Source organism: Lygodium microphyllum, chromosome 26, assembly GCF_053477565.2.
Source record: "Lygodium microphyllum isolate KBCC chromosome 26, Lygodium_microphyllum_v1.1.10, whole genome shotgun sequence".
Classification (NCBI taxonomy): domain Eukaryota; kingdom Viridiplantae; phylum Streptophyta; class Polypodiopsida; order Schizaeales; family Lygodiaceae; genus Lygodium; species Lygodium microphyllum.
The window spans coordinates 74631164-74650005 of record NC_141160.1 but is presented as its reverse complement, the minus strand read 5'-3'; the positions used below and the strand labels follow the sequence as shown (position 1 = coordinate 74650005).

Genomic DNA, 18842 nt, shown 5'->3' with positions numbered 1-18842 from the left:
TGGGCAGCTCGCACACTTACTGGGAGCACACCGTAGGTGCCCACGACAGGAGTGGAGGCATATATACCTCTATTGGCCGGAGTCTCACCACCTATGTACGAGACCACGGGACGATAGTGGCAGAAAGGGTTCTATGGATCAGATTGGATATTGGGGACTCGTGCATTGGAGCCCTCAATGTCTATGCCCCTACGGAGGTTAGGGCACGTAGCAGGTTCTGAGTGATCACAAATGGACTCCCAGAGGTGGACTCCTAGATCGTTGGAGGAGATTTCAACAACCTGGAGGCTTTGGAGGACCAGCAGGGCAGAGGCAGAAACTACCGAGGCATGGCTGGGGAAGAGCAAGAGGCATGGGAGGTTTTTTTGCTTGTAGTCGAAGCACGTGATGCTTGGAGAGACCCTGCCTTCCACAGGAGGGAGAGGTCGTTGGACTTCTCTTGGGGATATAGGCGGCTAGGTGAAGTCCTACTAGAGCGGTTGGACAAGTTTTATGTGGGAGAGTGGGGAGGCTCTCATGAAGGCCAAATTGAGCAGTTGGCAAGCACCACATTGTCCAATCATTGCCCAGCTCTCCTAACACTTGACCCCCCAACATCCGTCCTAGACACATGATCCTGTTGAATCCCTGGCTCGTTCTATAGAAGGGAGGAGATAATGAGACAGATAGAGCAGATTTGGACCAGAGAATGGGACACCAGGGACTGGATAGCAGAGAAGGTTGCAAAGGTCCTAGCCGAGTCGAGCAGAATCTGTCAAGAGGCAGCCATACAGGCCAGGCAGCAGTGTTGGGAGGAGGAGAGAGCACTCCGGTGGGACCTTGCAACCACGCAGAGATTATTGCAGGAGGCACCAGGGGATCCCACCCTCCACGCACAGGAGGTGCGCGCGCAAGCAACCATTGTTGGCCTAGAGTACAAGCGCTCGGAGTTCTCTTTCCGAACCTCAACAGCCTTCTGGGTGCGGAAGGGGGCACGATGTGCAGGGAGTTCTTCCAGGTGCACCAACCTCACACCGCAGGAAAGCAGATACACAGCCTTTGGGATCAGTATGGGAGGAACCGTTCTAGCCTAGACGAGGTGATGGAGATTGCCACCGACTATTACACGTGCCTTTTCCAGCAGGAGACAGCTTTAGCTAGAGGACAGACATGTAAACAGCAGGTATGGGATCACATCTCGTCCCTCGTCACAGAGGAGATGGAACGCACCCTCCTAGCCCCCTTCATAAAGAAGGAACTAGAGGAGGCTTTCCACACATACGACGGGGAAAAATGCCCAAAGGAGGATGGCCTCACTAAGGCCTTCTTCACTACCTACTAGGAAGTGGTGAAGGACCCCCTACTCATGGCCTTCCAGGAGATTTTCACTTGAGGACAGATGCTTGGGAGTCTCTCGGAAGGCATTATCAATCTTCTCCCTAAAGGGGGAGACCGATTGGAGCTTTCCCAGTGAAGACCGATCACCTTATTGTCAGTGGCCTATAAGGCGCTGGCAAAGATGATTGATAGGCGACTACGCCCCGTGCTCCTAGATATCATCCATGACACACAGACAGGCTTTGTCCAAGATAGGAGCGTCCTAGACAATGTATTTACCTTCTTTGAGGCGACAAAGTGGGCTCAACACAGTGGGCAGAGACTGGCCGTACTGCTCTTGGATTTCGAGAAAGCCTATGATAGGGTGGATTGGGATTTCCTAGAGGGCACCATGGTGAGGTTGGGATTCCCCCAGGCTTGGATTCGTGGGGTCTCCGCCCTGTACAGATCAGCCACCAACAGGGTTCTCATAGGCGGAAGGCGAGGGGAGGAGTTTCGGCTGGAGAGATCGGTTCGACAGGGCTGTCCCCTGGCCCCATACCTGTTTCTACTCTTCGCAGAGGCAATGTCTCACTTTCTCAAGTCGCGTATGAGCGGATTATGTGGCCTCTAACTTCCAGTGAGAGAGGAGACTGAGTTGTTAGACTCAGAGTACGCAGATGATACAACCCTCTATATAGAGGACAATGAGTTGATGTTGGAGAGAGGAGACTGGCTCTTGACGTGTTCTATTCTGCAGCGGGAGCAAAAATCAACTGGCAAAAGTCGGTTGGTTTCCTCACAAACCCGGCCTCCAGCACAGAGTGGGGCATCCACCAAGGATTTAGATGGGTGAGCAGAGGGCAGATCGTCCGGTACCTAGGGTTCTAGGTGGGACTCGACATCGCTCCAGCCCAACAGCTTCTTACTGTCCTTGATTTTATTCGGAGGAAACTAACGTGCTGCAGCACGATCCGCCTCTCACTAGCCAAATGAGCCTTGGTGGTTAACCAAGTCCTCCTAGCAACGGCCTGGTACACTGCCTCGTGTTGGTGCTTCTCCTCATCATACGTGCAACTTCGCCACCTAGTGAGGAATTTCCTTTGGTCAGGGTCTGATGGTTCTAGAGATTCCAAGGCCAAGGTGGCGTGGGTGACCATCATACGACATAGGTCAGAGGGAGGGCTTGGGATCATAGACCCAGAATATCAAAGTATGGCCCTCTTGGGCAAGCTAATTGTCCGCGGTCTCACACCAGGCGGGCAAACCTAGAAGGTCTTAGTGCAAGAGGGCTTTCAGGACTGTAGACCAAGGCTTGGCAGTGAGTAGAGGCCATCCCTGAGATGGATCTCCACGTCAGCCCAGATCACCCTCCCCAGATTACCTTTCCTTCGCAGCTTACTTCAAGTGTGGCAGGGCCTCCGTAAGGCCCTAATCCAGGGCCCCCCAGGCTGCCAGGAGGAAATAGACCGTCAGCCGGTGATCTGGAACCCCCAAGTCAAAGATCGGGAAGGGGCACACATAGGTGAGCGCCCCCACATCCAGTGGGCTGGGTGGGAGGCCAGCCCGGCTCGTACCATCACGACATGGTGGGAGGTGTACAAGATGGCGGACGAGGAGGTGTTACAATAAGTATCACACTGCCAGAGAGGAGAGGAGTTGAGGAGAAGGGAGATAGACGCAGCAATATCTCCGGAGTGGCTTGCTCCCTCGATACGAGAGCCGATAGAGTCCGCGGAGGTATGGACAACTAGGTTTTCACCAACATGCATCCCCGTTCAGGTGGCAGGTAGAGTGGGTGGCGCCCCGCAGGGGACTTTCTTCGCCATTCAGGAGGGGGGACGTCTGGCCCTTGACAGAGGGCAGCAGGATGAGAGGATTGCCGCCCTTTCATGGAGGAGGATTCAGGTGGTGGGCCTTCAAGGAAAGACATGGCGACTGGACCCCTATGTTTTCTGGAAGGAGCTCAAGGAGTGGCGCCTTTGGATCTGGGAGGGCACACCACTTGATGAGCTAGAGTGGGATCCAAGAAAGTGGCTATGGCCGGTCTCTATGGTCGCCAAGAAGCCACCCAGGTTCCTAGAGTACACTGCTAGGATTGGCAGACATGTACTGATGTAGGAGGATATGGACCGGGCGCCGTCACGTAGCAGGCAATGGGCGGAGCACAGCATCACGGAGCCCTTCCGACGGGCCTTCTGGCGCCGCCTATGGGATAGCTAGAGGCCAAGGAGGGTGTCGTATTTCTTATGGCTAGTGGCACATGGAGGCTTAGCAGTGGGAAGTTGGCTTGCCCAAATGCAGAAGGAGGGAGGTTGTAAGCACTGCACATAGCAGCCTCTGGAAACCCCAAACCACTGCCTTTGGTCATGTAAGGGGGCGCAGCTCGTGTGGAGAGGAGCATGCCGCATCCTTCGCCGTATAGCACCCAGCCTTGGGTGTATCTCATGGGGAGCTTTCTGTTGGCAAGCAATCAACCAGGGCCGTCACCTTTTGTATGAGGCCGGGATGCAGAATACGATATTCATTATCAAGGCAGGGTCATGCGCGGTGGTCGGTTTGGAGGCTCTACCCATCCCCCAGGTACTGCTCTACCCATCCCCCAGGTACTGGAGCCCACAGCAGACCGCTCGGAGGTATGGAAGATCATAGGGAGTCTTACTGGATGGCATATTTGGAAGGCGCGGTGTCAAGAGGCTTTCAGTGGAGAGAAACTTTCAGCACATGCGACCTTAGCAGAGCTCTAGACCTCCATCATCCACTCTCTCTGTGGCTGATGAGATCAGGTGCAGGTCGAGTCCAGGGCTCCTAGGAGCTCCGAGGTCACTTCAAGCGCACTTGGGGCTGCCAGGGTCTTCTTCATGATGCAGGCAGACAGCCCCGGTTGGTGATATATCCCCCCCAATGGCATCTTGCCTCCATTCCCCCCAGACAGCCTTGAGAGGCTTGTATACATGATGTATTGGTGACTTTGCATAAGCTCCAGCTAGTCTGTTGAGCATGAGCACTCTCTTGTAATCAGCTTTTTGAGTAACATAATCAGCCACATTTTACTTGCAAACAAAATATACAAGATAAGCCAAGAAAGAAACAATTGCCACTAGTGGAGTGACATGAATCATAATCACCAGCCCAATCAAAATCACTGTAAGCATGTAACTGCAGTGGTCCCCCCTTGGAATAAAGCAATCCAAAAGATCTAGTACCCTGTAGGTAACGAAAGACACGCTTAACAGCTTGTCAATGTGGCATACGTGGCTGATGCATATATCTGCTCACGACTGAAATTGCAAATTGTATGTCTGGCCTAGTGTTGCATAGGTAAATAAGACATCCAACTATTGGAGCATATGTGTGTATATTAAACAAATCATTGTCATCATGTAATGACAGCTTTAGTCCAGGTTCCATTGGTGTACAGACTGGCTTGCAATCCTATAAGCCAAACCTCTCAAGATGTTTACCAATGTATATTGACTGTGATAAACCAATACCTCTAGTATCATGTATGAACCGAATCCCCAAGTAATAATGCAAAGACCCCAAGTCTGACATTTCAAAAGTTTGTTGCAAATTTTGTCTGAATGCTGAAATCTGATCAGCATTGTCCCTATAAGCAAGAGATCATCAACATATAGACAAATGATCAGCATGGATCCCCCCTCTTTACATACGTAAAGGGTAGATCCAGATGAGCTGTTTATAAACCCTTGGCTGAGCAAAAAGGCATCAATCTTTGCATACCAAGCTCTAGGAGCTTGTTTCAAATCATATAAAGCCTTTTTCAGCTTGCAAACCAAGTGTGAAGATCCCTAAACTGCAAAACCAATGGCTATTGTACATATACTTCCTCATGAAGTTCCCCATGTAAAAATGCAGTTTTAATATCCAACTAATGTACAATCCATCCATAATGGGCAGCCAAAGCAACCATAGACCTGATGGTCATCATTCGGGCGGAAGGAGCAAATGTCTCCTCATAGTCAATGCCTTTCTTCTGTGCATAGCCTTTAGCTACAAGCCTTGCCTTATATTTGTCAATGGATCCATCCGTATTTTGTTTCAGCTTGTAGACCCATTTTGTTCCAATGGCTTTTTTCCCAAAGGACAAAGACACTAAATCCCATGTTTGATTCTTAGTGATAGAATCAAATTCAACTTGCATTGCTGCCACCCAATGCACACTTTGTTGTGCATCCTCAAAACATTCAAGCTCCTCATCATCAAGGGTGCTTGCTGCCATAACAAACTCCATGGTATGTGCAGTATCATGCATACGAGCTTGCCTTCTAGTACGACCATCCATGGGTGCATCCAAATGACTATCTTTCATAGTCTGTAAGTACTATCTAGGCATTTGTCTAGCCTCCTGAGACTGTGCATAAGCTCTTGCTGAATTTCAATTTCAGCACCTTGCTGAATATTCAGATCAGCCAATGGCTGATTTTCTGCATTTTCCAATAGACCAACTGGCTGGACATTGAGTTCACTTCCTGAAACTCCAGCTAAATCACCAAATGTAATGGGTAGTAGCCCTTCGAACACACCATGGGCAGTCTGATATGTGTCTAAACCAGCAAGGGACAATTCTGATTTTTCATCAAATAGTACATCCCTACTGACAAACACCTTTTTAGAGACAGGATCATAGAGTCTGTAGCCTTTACTCTCACTACTATATCCCACAAAAATGCATTTGACAGTCTTGTTATCCAACTTTTTCCTTTGTACCTAGGGAATGTGTGCATATGCAAGACACCCAAAGGTACGAAAGTGTCCAACAGAAGGTTTCCGACTGTTCCAAGCCTCAAAAGGTGTAATTTTCTTTAATGCTTTGGTGGGGCATCTATTCAAAACATGGCAAGCACACATAACGGCTTCCATCCAAAAACTGTGTGGCAAGCTCTCTGCTTTCAGTATACATCTGGCCATCTCCATGAGTGACCAATTCTTCCTTTCTGCAACCCCATTCTACTGTGGAGTATAAGCAGTAGTGAACTAATGGACAATGCCCTTCCAATTCAAAAAAAGAATTCAGAATAGAGGACATATATTCCCCCCCTCAGTCCGAACGGAGAATCTTTATTTTACAACCACATTGGTTCTCAACAAGTGCAACAAAAGCCAACAATGCGTCATACACTTCTAACTTTTTTACTAAAGAATAGACCCAACAAAACGAGTAAAGTCATCAATAAAAGTCACAAAATAGTAACATCCTCCCAATGACTTTGTCTGCATAGGCCCACATACATCCGAATGCACTAACTCTAGCCTGGCTGTGGCTCTGAAAGCAACATCACGCGGAAACAAAAACCAATGCATTTTCCCCAAATTACATCCTTCGCACAAGTGCTCATGAGGTCTCTCTAGAAGAGGTAATCCATCTAGTATCTGTGTACACTGTAAGAGCATCAAGCTACCAAAGTTTACATGCCGCATGTGAGCATACCATAACTCTACCTATATCATAGCACGAGTAAGAGTGGATGCCAAATACGCTGACTAATCAACTGAAAGAGCATTCAACTTATATAACCCATGATATAAATGGCCAGTCAAGACCAAAGTCGTGTGTTCTTTGTCTCTCACTATACATCTGTCATCATCAAATGTGACCTACAATCCACAACGTGCTAAAGAAGAAATAGAGAGCAGATTCTTCTTTATACCAAGCACAAACAAAGCATCCTGTAAGTGGAGAATAGAGCCATCAATGGCTGTGAGCACAATCTCCCCAATACCTCTAACAGGGTATGATGCATTGTTGGCACACTGTACAGACTTGCCAACTGGAGCTGCACCAACAAAAGCAAATAAATCTCTGCAAGATGTGATGTGCCTAAAAGCACCACCGTCAAAAAACCAAGTGCTTGTATCCTCAGTAGAGCTAATTGCTCGATCAGCCTAAGAAGAGTCATAACTGCATGTGTAAAAGCAATAGTCCCTGTCTACAACAAAGGACGCGGTAACATTCAATGTAGTAGATATCAGCTGTGCGTCTGAATAGTACTCGTCAACATTCATAAGTTGCTCATGCAAGTCCTGAATTTTGTTCGAGTGATCCTGCATAGAATCACCCTCATCCATCTTCAATGCCTCTAGCTCTTTCTTAAAGAAAGAGATGCGAGTCTCATTCTTACCAGCAAACATCTACTCCAAAGTTAGCCAAGCTTCTCATGAAGAAGCTGCAGAACTAATGTCAAGGATGATGGACCGCTGAACTGCCAATGCAAACAACGACAAATCCTATGCATCCCATATATCCCATGCTTTTTGAGCTGCTGATCTTTGGGGAAGTGGCTGAAGTGGAGCAAGCTGAACAGGCTAAGGTGCCCGTTGTCCACGTCCTCTTGGAGGAGGAGTAACTAGAGCCACAACTCTGGGCCTAACTTCTTCTCCACTGACATAATCCCAAAGATTTTTCACCACAAGCACATTCTTCATCATGAAGGACCAAAGTGAGCAGTTGTTACCATCCAATCTGTCCTCCTTGGATACATAGGTAAAGACATCACCTCCCTAATTTGCCATGATAATCAATGCCAAAAGAAGCAAAAGAGCAATGTCCAAGCAGGACCAACCTGAAAATCTCAAAATTTTCGAAAATTACAGCAAATAGCTTGTTGCAATTAGTACAGTCAGGTACACTATCAAAACTGTTTGTAATGCACACAGTCCAAGGTGCACTCAGTGTTCAGCAACACTGTATGAGCAAAAACCCCCAAAATTTCTTGCCTCAAAACTGTCCAAAACAATCTATCATTGACTGAGACTACAATACATATGCTAATGTCTTCAAAAACCTTAAAAGCCCTAAAATTTCTAATAAATTTCACAAGAAATTTGCATCAACCGTGTCTCAGACACGTATCCAGACTGTTGTGCCTTCCCGAGCAACAGTCCCTTTTCTAAAGATGAATCTAGAATAAAAAAGTAATATTTTTTCTAAAAGAAAAAAAATGTACCTTGTACAGTAACTAATGGTGAGAGCAATTGGTATAGTCGAGCTGAGCTGGTGGTAGGCTTCTGTAGCCAGTGAAGGGCAGCCCAATCAGGCGGCACTGCAGGCGCAAGGCGCCAAGAAATAGGAGACAGGCTGCACAGGAGACAAGCTGCACAGGCTATCTCTTTGAGACGCTCATCATACTCCAAGACAAGCGAGGCTAACTCCTCCCAAAGAAGATTCTTACACACACTCGATGTAAGAAGACTAGTGTAGAAAGCATTATACTTAGGAGATGGCAAATGGGTAAGGAAAACCATTACCATATCCTTTAAAGATATCAACTATCCAAGGGATACAAGCTCATCCCATATATCCTCCATTTTGTTCATGTGGTCCTTCATAGAAGAAAAGTCATCAACCGAAAGCATGTGAAGCTTCTTCTCCAAGGTGATACGGTGGGCAAAAGTCCTATGATAGTAGAGAGAAGAAAGCTTTATCCACATTTTTGCCACCATATTTAATATGCATACATGAACAAGGACAAAATCATGTAGACTCATAAAGAGAAAGGACTAGCTCGAGAGTTGAGCCTATCCCAAATTGTTGCACGATCCAAGGATCTTCCATGGGCCAAGAAATTGAGGTAGTGACAAAAGCCTAAAGATTAAATGTATCAAGAATACACTCCACTTTGCAAGACCAAAGGAAGTAATTGGACCCCACCAAATTATCTTCTTTGGGTAGAGAGAAAAATGGACAAAAGAACAGGCCCTAATATCGAGATGTCGAGGAGCTCTACATCCAACATGGGGATATGCCAGTGATTCTATAGCTAGACTATACCCTGGAGTCCACCCTTGGCTATGGCACATTTATTATACCACCTCTTCTTTCCTTAGCGGATTCACACTTAGTGATCGCATGTACATGTGACACTTTCATATTAATCTTTTATCATGTTGTAGACTTGGTTCTTTTTTTTGCTTGGAAGAAGAAGATTTTTGTTGTGGATTGAGATAAGATTTTGTAGTGTAAGCCTAATAATTATCCATTAACCATGCATGATTCTTGATAAGCAAATGATATATCTAATGTGCAAATGCTAGCTCTCAAATTAGTCAATTATTGATTATCCAATCATGCCACATGTGTTCCAAGTCCAAGGCTCAAGTTTTACCATGCAAAATACCCATGTCTTCCAAAAAAAAATCTAGCGATGGCAACCTAGGGTTGCTACCCCAACACACATAGCAATAAACAATAAAGTCCATCGAAGGACTGCCATGTGTGTCTCCATGTCTAAAATTGCACCATGCCTCATTCGTTTAGGTGTATATATATGATCCAAGAAATCCAAGCAACACCAAAATGTGTAGTCTTTTTTCCACAACATAAAGTGGATGGACAATGTGACTTCCCAGAATGCAATCTTTGACCAAGCAGCAACAATCAGTAATATGAGATCATGGGCAACATAATCATTTGGGCAACTTTGAGGTGCACATGAAAAGGCCATGCCTATGAATTCATTAAACAAATTCGTCCCCACTACGAGCTGAAATAAAAAGTACAAGATTACAAGCCGCAAAGTGGCTCTAGGCCAATCATGCATAGACCGGCTATACAATAGAATCAACAAATACAAAAGGATAAGAGTGCAAGGCATGCCGGAGCTAGACAATCTGCTTCACTAAGGATCAAGAGTTTTGACAAGATTTTGTTGTGTGGGCCTAGGCCTTTGCTGCCAATGTCTCCAATACATCGTCTTCAAAGAAATCTCCCTATACTGCAAAGAGATTGGGTCACCGCTCCTTGGCCCATGAGAAAGAAGGTGCATCTGTAGTGTGGGCGGTGGAACCTGGATACTCATGATCCCATAGAGTAATGACTCTACTAACAACGTCAAAGGCCAGCTGAGCTAAGGGGCCACAAACGCATGGCAATGACTACTTTGATGTTTGTTGTTATGGTGGTTGTTTGGGGAGTAGCGGATCCTTGGCAAGAGTGGACACTCGAGCAGTAGGCATATCAAAGGATTTATCCCGGTCGGCAATGCAAATAAGTGCGGAGGGGGTCCTATGAAAGCAAAGAAGGATTGGTAGATGCTATGGGCACGGAAGTCACCTTTGCTTTTCCCTTACTACGTTGTGCTTCCATCCATTGCTTGCCTTTGGAGTGATTGGGCTGAATAATCCATTGTTGGGCCGAGGTTGAAGCCACGTTGTGGTCCTTGTTCATCGGCTGATCCACCAAGTTGCTCTTCCAATCAGGACATTCGGCCATGAAATGACCCAATTGGCCACACAAAAAACAGTAACCAGCAAAAATACCCCACTTGAGCTAGAACCAAAGAGGCAGCATGCTACTATAGTTGAGGCGCAACCAATTGAGTCTCTTTCTGGCCATATCCCACAGCATGCACAAACTGTTTCTGTTGGCTGCCTTTAGACTTCAGGGTAACACATGGCCTATTGCAACCATCGCATCCTTGAAAAGAGCCCAATAAACAAAAGGGCAACTCTCCACTTCCACCCATACGAGACATGCCTACTTGAGTAAACATTGAAGATCTACCATTGGATGCCATGAAACAATATGCAGCAACTGTTTATCAAAGAAAAGGGGCTGCTTATTGAGGAGAAGATCCCATGCCGAAGTAGAAATAAGCACAACCTCATAGAATCTACACGGACCAATGAAGATCTCCTCCACACAGTCAGTCTGAAGGATCAATGTCGACCACTAACGGATCTTGGCAAGCACGGGAATCCGGCCAATGAAGAAGAGAATAACACCTGAGTCATGGAAAGCAGAAAAGGAGTGAAGAACCTCCCGAGTATTCATTTGTGTGTCCAAAATCTCCTCCTCCACACAGGGAAGAATAGCTTGATGGTGATGCTTGACATACTCCTCCAAGATAGTATTCACAAACTCTAGCAACTATTCCCGATTTGGTTCTTGCAAATCCTGCAAAGTAAAAGCCACTTGAGCATATGAGCGAGGCAGAGAACCACCCAAGTCAAGGGCCTCATGAGTAGTATCAGATTCATCATGGAGATGCTTGCTACACTTGACAGACGGCTGAACTTCAGGGGGGAAAAGCCATCTCATTGGTGCGTGGCACCATGCCTTCTTCCACCCCATCTTCTTCCACATCCATGTCCAGACCCAAGGCTGCAGCAGTCTGATCCAGTCTGTCCATATAGAGAACTGTTAACAGCTCATTCTCTCTCTCACACTGTTGGGCTGCTTTGCCCTTATGCGCAACAGGGCAGAATAGCAAGTGCACAGTCCTGCAGGCATGCCAGACAGGACAGCAGGCATGCCGGCCTGCAGTGTGCAGGGTCTCTCTCTCTCTCTCTCTCTCTCTCTCTCTCGCAGCCTGCCTTGCACACTGCAGGCGGCAGGCGGCAGGCAACCTGTTGAGGAAGCAGGCAGAACGTCAGGGCAGTGGGGCCTTGGATTGAGCAGCAAGCAAAGCAGGGCAGGGCAACAGCGTGTGTGTGTGTGTGTGTGTGTGTGTGTGTGTGTGTGTGTGTGTGCAATATGATAGAAGCTGTGGAGGAGAGTATAGAGCCTCGATCGAGGTAAAGCAAACATGAGAGCCCTCCTCACTCCCTGCCCTTATATATATTGCATCTAGTCATTGTCATTGGGTGGAGTTGTTGGTCGAGAATTCATAATAATTATACACTTTGTGGCATTCTAGATAGGGATCGGCATGAGATGCATTTGACCAGAACTAGTTTCTGTTTAGTTTTCATGACCCTTAGGTAATCATCTCCTCATATAGCCATTTGTCTCATATGTCAGTTTAGCCTCTAGTAGGTGCGTCTAACAAATGCATACATCCATGCTGTGCCCTTTACCATTGGCACAGGCGTACATGCATGCAATACCCCTTACGTACATGTGCTCAGGCATGAGAGGTTGAAGCAATGTACACATATACAGTTTGCATACCTGTCCATGCAGCTGCCCAAACAATAAACCCCAAGTAGATCAAGCGAAGGCATTGCTGCAAAACATAAGGTCAAATAAACCTAAATGAGCATATTTAGTTCACTAAAACATAAGTTTTTTGACATCAATGAAAGGCTGGTACAAATCAAGCCAACCTCTGACACTTTCTTTGCTGAAACACTGCTTTGTCCACCAAAAACATCTAGAAAGCTCGCAAGGAATAGGTAATAAACAGGCATAGCCATGCCATGCACAATTGCACCCACTGAGCCCAGAGTCATCATCAGCACATCAAGGTGGTCTGCAAAAGAGAAAAGCTTGTAGAGAGGAACAGGCTTTGCTATCTCTTGGTCTGTTTGGGCCCCATCTGATCGTCTCTCCTTCTCCATCATTGCTGACTAATCTGTGCAAGAAAACAGTTTGTTTCAAATTTCCAATCAACAAAATGTCTGTGATTCCAGAGCTTGATCAGCTTCAATAAGATGTTTGCTAGAGCATGCCAGCTTACAATGACTCAAGAACTTTTTGGTAGCTAAAGAAAACAGAAGCAAGCTTTCTCGAAAGAGAGAAAATCTTATAGTGTACTGCAGAAAAAATGAGACCTTTGCTAGCATAAATATAGCAGTAATGATTAAGTCTGAGGATGTGAATCCGAGTACAAAACTGTGACTAAAGTCAGATACAGAGTCAATCATGTGATTATGCCTGTCACCGCGCATTTCAGTAAAGGATGCGTGATCAAGATCACAATGATGAAAAATGCATAACATGCGATTCACATGTGCTCTGGAAATCCTGGCACCTTATAGGATGAGTTCTAGATGTGCAATAAAGTTGCAGAAAAGTTGAAAACTTTCCTGGCGTAAATCCATCAAGATAGTAATAATGATGAAGTCTGAGGATGTGAGTCTGATGACAAGACTGTGACAAAGTCTGATATGGAGTCAATCATGTGATTGTGCATGACACTACGCATTTTCAGTAAAGGATGCATGACCAGGACGACAACGATGAAAAATCCGTAACGTGCTATTTACATGTTGCTTGGAAATCCTGGCACCTGACAGAATGAGTCCTAGTTGACAAATAGTCTGCAGACAGTTGCACAGCAAGATTTCTTTTCCTTGAGATGCAGATTGTGAAGCTATTCTCAAGATGAGAAGTTGATCTTTGGTGGCCAATGTGAATTTGTTATGGCATAATGTGAAGAGGAGATGTGTCGTACCTGTTGATGTGCAGCATATGATTCATCACCACCACCACCACCACTGGAGCCATTTTATTATTCTTTTCTGATATGCTGATCTTTGTCTTCACGTGATTGTTTTCTCTTCTGCAGCAGCAAGAGGACGTAGCAAGGAGAAAGAAGATTACATGGAGACAAGGAAAAGAGGCAAGCCGGCGTGGCCGTAATGACTAGATATGAACAGTGAATTATAGCCTTTCATGCATAGAATCTTGAACCTTGCGATTCTCGTCACCCCTGCGACCATTCAGCCAAAGGGATCTTCTGCCACAACCAAAAACCATTTTATAATTGTAACAAGTTTTTTATTACAAAAACCCGGGAAAATAGAAAATGAACTCTCTCTCTCTCTCTCTCTCTCTCTATATATATATACACACACACACACACACACACACACACACATAAAGGTAGAAGAGGAAGTGTTAGAAGTCAATGAAGTCTATGTGTGAGAGGTTCCCTAAGGAGGTGTGGTGGAGAAAGTGGTAGACAAGCACTAGATGAGGTGAGTGTTGCCATTGCTGACCGAGCCGCAGAGCACCCCCATGATGAGGCATGATCGGATGGAGGCAACCACTACACATACACGTGCTACATGAAGCATACCTTAGGATGTGAAGTGCCTAATTGTTACTAAAACTAGTGTAAAGCATTGACCATTCTCGTAGTTCTTTGCACATAGAAGGGGGAGTGAGAGAATAAGAGTACACAATTAGAAGAAAGAATAGATGGAAGACCAATTATAATAGATGTGTATCACACATACACCCACATTACACAAGAATTGTGATATAATGAAAGTATTGTGGAAGCATGACATTACATTACATGTATGGTCTCTTTGGAGCCAAACAAGAAGATAAAAACTGACTTCAATATATGACATGAATAATTATGGCTATTCCAAGGGGCACTAGCGTGTTGCCTGTGTGGGTACATGTGATTGGCTAGAGGAAATTTGAATTACCTCCAAATCCACTTGAAAATGGGCAACATCCCCTTGTCTAAGGAGAAGTATTTCCGCTCGAAAAAGGTAAATGTGGTATGCCCAAGGGCTTTAAGCCCCATCACTTAGCCAATAAGTTATTTCTATATATTGCACTCACCTTTCAAGGCATCCATTTGTCCATGCATTGCCTCCCCCTCGTGTGAACAAGAGTGGGCACAACCACTTTCTTTCGGTGTTGCCATCTAAACCCACCTTACGTACTACACACGTGATGTACCAAGTCATTTACCATTGTAAAGGTATCAACTCATAAGCAAAAAAGTTATAGAACATGTACACGTTAGCTTCTAATCGTATTGAGTATCCTATTCATTTATTTTCAAACCACTCAGATGTTGGAGACTCAAATTAATGACATTTATAGGACAAGTGTATAGATAGCCTAGAATATTCCACAAATGTGCTTACTTGTGCCCCTTGTCTTCCCCTTATGTGTGCACTAGTTGTGAGCTTGTAAAAGTTGCATAACCAATCTCTTTGCTCACCCCCCCACCCCCCACCCCCCCCCCCCCCCCACCCCAAAAAAAAGATAGGCAACACACCACATGTAATAGAGGGCACACTCCACATGTTGTGTTAAAACCCACCAATCTCAAGAGGCAATAAGGAATATTTTTACAAGTGCCAATTGATTCTTTTTAAAAAGCCAACTTAAAGTATAAAAATCACATGTCTTCGAGGATTTATGATGTAACTTTTGAAAGAAGTGTACATAAGGTATATAATCAAAACGAAATAATTTAAAACGGAATGTCAAAGCTAGAACACTACTATAAAAAAGTGAATAAGTGTATTTGATGCCATTACTTAGACAAATCATAACCTAAGGACTTGTTATTCTTTCAAGTGGACACATGTTTCCACTTTATATCCCCTGTTGGCCCCTCTTAAACTTTCTTACATGATTAGGCATATTCATTGAAGGATATATGTTTAATTGCATGAGCTTATGCTTTATACATGTTCTCAAAAGGGAATTTAAGTAATTATTATATTTTTATTTTTCTAAAAACTCCATTCATCTATTGATTAATGTAGAGGCGATAAACCGCCAAGACCCACTGACCGCATATTGTTTCAAGCGTTCCAAGCCGAGCACTAATAGCTACCTCTCACATAGCCGACACACTATCCATCTCTACAAGTGTAGTGAGCTTACATCCATGCCCGGTCGAGTTGCATCCTTTCCCGAGCACTCCGATAGCTCCACAATCCAAGTGCAAGCTTTAAGCAAGCTCCACAGTCCAAGCTCCATCACTGCAAGCAAGAGAAGAGAAGAGAAGAGAAGAGAATAGAAGAGAAGAGAAGAAGAGAGGAGAAGATGGAGAGCTTCTCCACCACAGTCCCTCACCCTCACACACTCACTCCCTCACACTCTCACACTCCCTCTCTCAAGCACAAACTCAAGTAAGCAAGAAGAAGAAGAAGAGGAGAGACACTTTTGGCCACACACAAGAATGAGTTTCTCATTCACTTTTTAGCTTTATATACAAAACCCTAAATCCTTTTTGGACGGTCATCCCCTTATCTCCTTTTTTACATGGCCAGCTGTGGCCTAGGCCCTTTTGTCTTCTTATCTTCCTAGCTTTCTTCCTACCACCCATCTACTTTTACAATTTGCACGACTCTTAAAATAAATCATGGTGCGCCTTGCGCTCTTTTACAAAAGTATTGACTTACGCTTTTTCTTGTGCGTCTTTCTCCTTGATTTAGGACTTTTTAGCACTTCTTGTGTTTCCAGATTCTTCTTGGTGCGCCTTCCTCTTCCATTTCACTTTTGCCTTGGCCTTGTCTTCTACTTTAGATTTTTCAAAATTTTCACCTTGTTCATATGAGGGTTTAACAATAACCCCCTCCTAGACAAGTGGCACTCATCGTCGTAAGTAGCAGGTTTTGGCATGCACCGAAAACGTGGGTGGAAGGGACTGATGTGGTTGGCCTTGGAGGAGTTTTAGTGGTGGTGCAGATGAAGGTGGTTGGTGGCACTTTGTTGACCTAATTGGTTGGTAATAGGGTTGTTGAACTTGGTAATAGGGCTGGTTTTTGTTGGGAGTTGCACTCATGGGTGTTGATGTTCTAGGGATTCTATGGGGGCGACGATTCATTGGTGGGCTTACAGGATGATAAAGGATAAGAATTCAGAGTTGAGTGTTGATGACGAGTTGATGGTACTTTCGTCGGAGTCTTCAATACCTGCACAATTGAAAACCTCTCATATGTGGTCTCTCCCTAGGGGAAGTGCTAGTCTTCTTATCGTGCACAAGCGATAGTTGGATTAGTTTGGGAGATAGGTCAAACTCTATGTGAGAGTCGAGAGTAATGTCCTGCACTTGAGAACCCAAACTATGTATAGATTATGGTGCAAATATTATGTGAGTGCACGTACATACTTAGATATTATGTAGTTAGAAGACTATTGGTGTGGTTCCTCATAGCAATGTGTGGATGAAGTAAAGGTTCAATGGGGTGGAAAAATTTCGCAATGTTGAGGAGAAGTACACTTAAAGGCTTCTTGAGACATTATTTGTGATTTTGACAAACGATGTAGCATAATTGAGCTTATTGACGCCTTAGCTTTGGTAGTAGCTGGTGGCTATTTGTAGTGTTTGAAGAATACGGTGTACTTTCCATGGTCTCTCACGCCTTGATCACCACTATTGATTGCGATGGTGCTGAGATGGAGTGCGAAAAGGAATTGTGCAAATGGTTCAGGGTAACAAGTCTAACCATAGGCGAGACAAGCTCCCTAGGTGACAGGTCTAACCATAGGTGAGATAGGTCTAACCATAGGCAAGACAAGATCCCTAGGTATGTCATGCCCTTGATGTGCCCTAAACAATTGTGGGGGATATGTAGAGGGCTAGGGTATTAGGGATAGAGCAAGCCGACTAAGGTCACTGGACATACCTAATTTGAGGACCCCTAGGTGTTATGATGTGATCGTGAGTGTTTTTTTCTTTTCTTTTCTTTTTGTTTTTTCTTTTCTTTTTATTTTTTCTCTTCTTTTTGTTTTTTTTAATCCTTCTTTTTTTCTCTAATTTCTCTCTTTTTTTTGGAGATAAAATGAATCCAACCAATGCAATATATTGAGGCTATCAGCCTATCATTTGGATTGAGAAACGTCGAGATCTAAAGGCTGTGAAAAATAGATATGACAAAGATGATTGTGTTACTAGCCTCGATGCTAGAGAAACAATTGTTGAGATGGAGAGATACACTTGAGATTTTGCAAACCTCTTTGTAACATGTGAGACATCGGTACAATTGAGGTAGCAATTGGAGTGAGTCAGATGTAGAGTTTGGCCAAGAAAGAGAGAGTAGCCACGACTATGCTTTGGGCCATGCTCAAATGCAATGTGGGCTTTCTGCAAGGGTGATTTTCTCTTCTAGCAGTGGGGCTTCCGTCGTGGCTCTTTGTTCTTGGTATTTCTGTTGCTTTTTCTGTAATGGCTCTTTGTGGGGTTGGTGGTCTTGTGGTGACTTGGGCATTGAACGCTTTCGTACAAAGACCTGTGTCATCCTGTATCCACTTGACAACTTGTGAGAGTACATGCAAGTCATATGCTTCAATCATAATGAGTAGGTGTAGCTCAAAAAAATATCACTTATCTAAATCCCATAGTATTGACTTCGATGCATATCACCTGCGCTTGATTATCATTGCTCGTGTGTGTGTTGGCTTTGCTTTTTTTTTTTTGTATTATCTATACACAGTCACAAAACACATTGTTTATATATATACACATTTATAAATCCATGTCTCTTTGTGAGGACAAAAACCAATTGTAAAACTCAGGATTGTACTAAAGTGTGGCACATGCATCCAGTACTTGTGGCAACCTACTCAATAACAATAGATATTTTGCAACATTGAGTAGCATGGTAGCTTGTCCGAGTCTACTCACAACATGTAGCTCCTTCTCAATGAGAATCTTATCAACCAAAGAGTTCTCTTGGCTAGTTTCGGTTAAGTACATACCTCGAATGGCAGTCAATGGTCAAAAGGAAGTTGGCGCCACATAGGTTGGGTCCCTTTGAGACCACCATTTGGCCAATCGCTCCTTTGAGACTATCATAATCTTGGTTCCAAGTTCGACCATTGTAGCATGGTTTTCAAACCAATGCTTTTCAAATTGACTTCGACCCTCTGATTGTCACTTTAGTTGCTCTATCTCATGGAGATTCAGTTGGCAAAGTACTTCGTTGAATGTCATAGTTAAGCATAGTTCGTTGGCTTCCTCATCAGAGATGAGTGTGTTCATATAGGACCTTGTCATAGTGCTCGTTAAGATATTCTTACTCTTCCCAAGATAGCGAATATGGCAAATATTCCTCAAGCTGCTCCCTAGGGAATGTGCCCATGTTTGCAAGGACGTAGA

General features: G+C 44.7%; 1 protein-coding gene across 6 annotated transcripts in view; it reads right to left on the bottom strand.

The window, feature by feature from the left end:
- LOC148013418 (ABC transporter B family member 1-like) overlaps positions 1 to 13783 on the bottom strand; it is a 111777-nt gene extending 97994 nt beyond the window's left edge. The window contains exons 1-4 of one of the 6 annotated variants that reach the window (XM_087668653.1): positions 13673 to 13783; positions 13434 to 13541; positions 12364 to 12611; positions 12209 to 12263 (exon numbers count right to left, since the gene is read on the bottom strand). In XM_087668653.1, the coding sequence (XP_087524779.1) occupies positions 12209 to 12263; positions 12364 to 12600 (292 nt within the window). In that variant the 5' untranslated portion in view covers positions 12601 to 12611; positions 13434 to 13541; positions 13673 to 13783. Of the gene's footprint in view, positions 1 to 12208; positions 12264 to 12363; positions 12612 to 12716; positions 12739 to 12810; positions 12834 to 13245; positions 13414 to 13433 lie in introns of those variants that run through there. The other 5 variants (XM_087668652.1, XM_087668655.1, XM_087668654.1 and 2 more) reach the window with 5 other exon arrangements.
- Positions 13784 to 18842: the final 5059 nt, after the last annotated feature.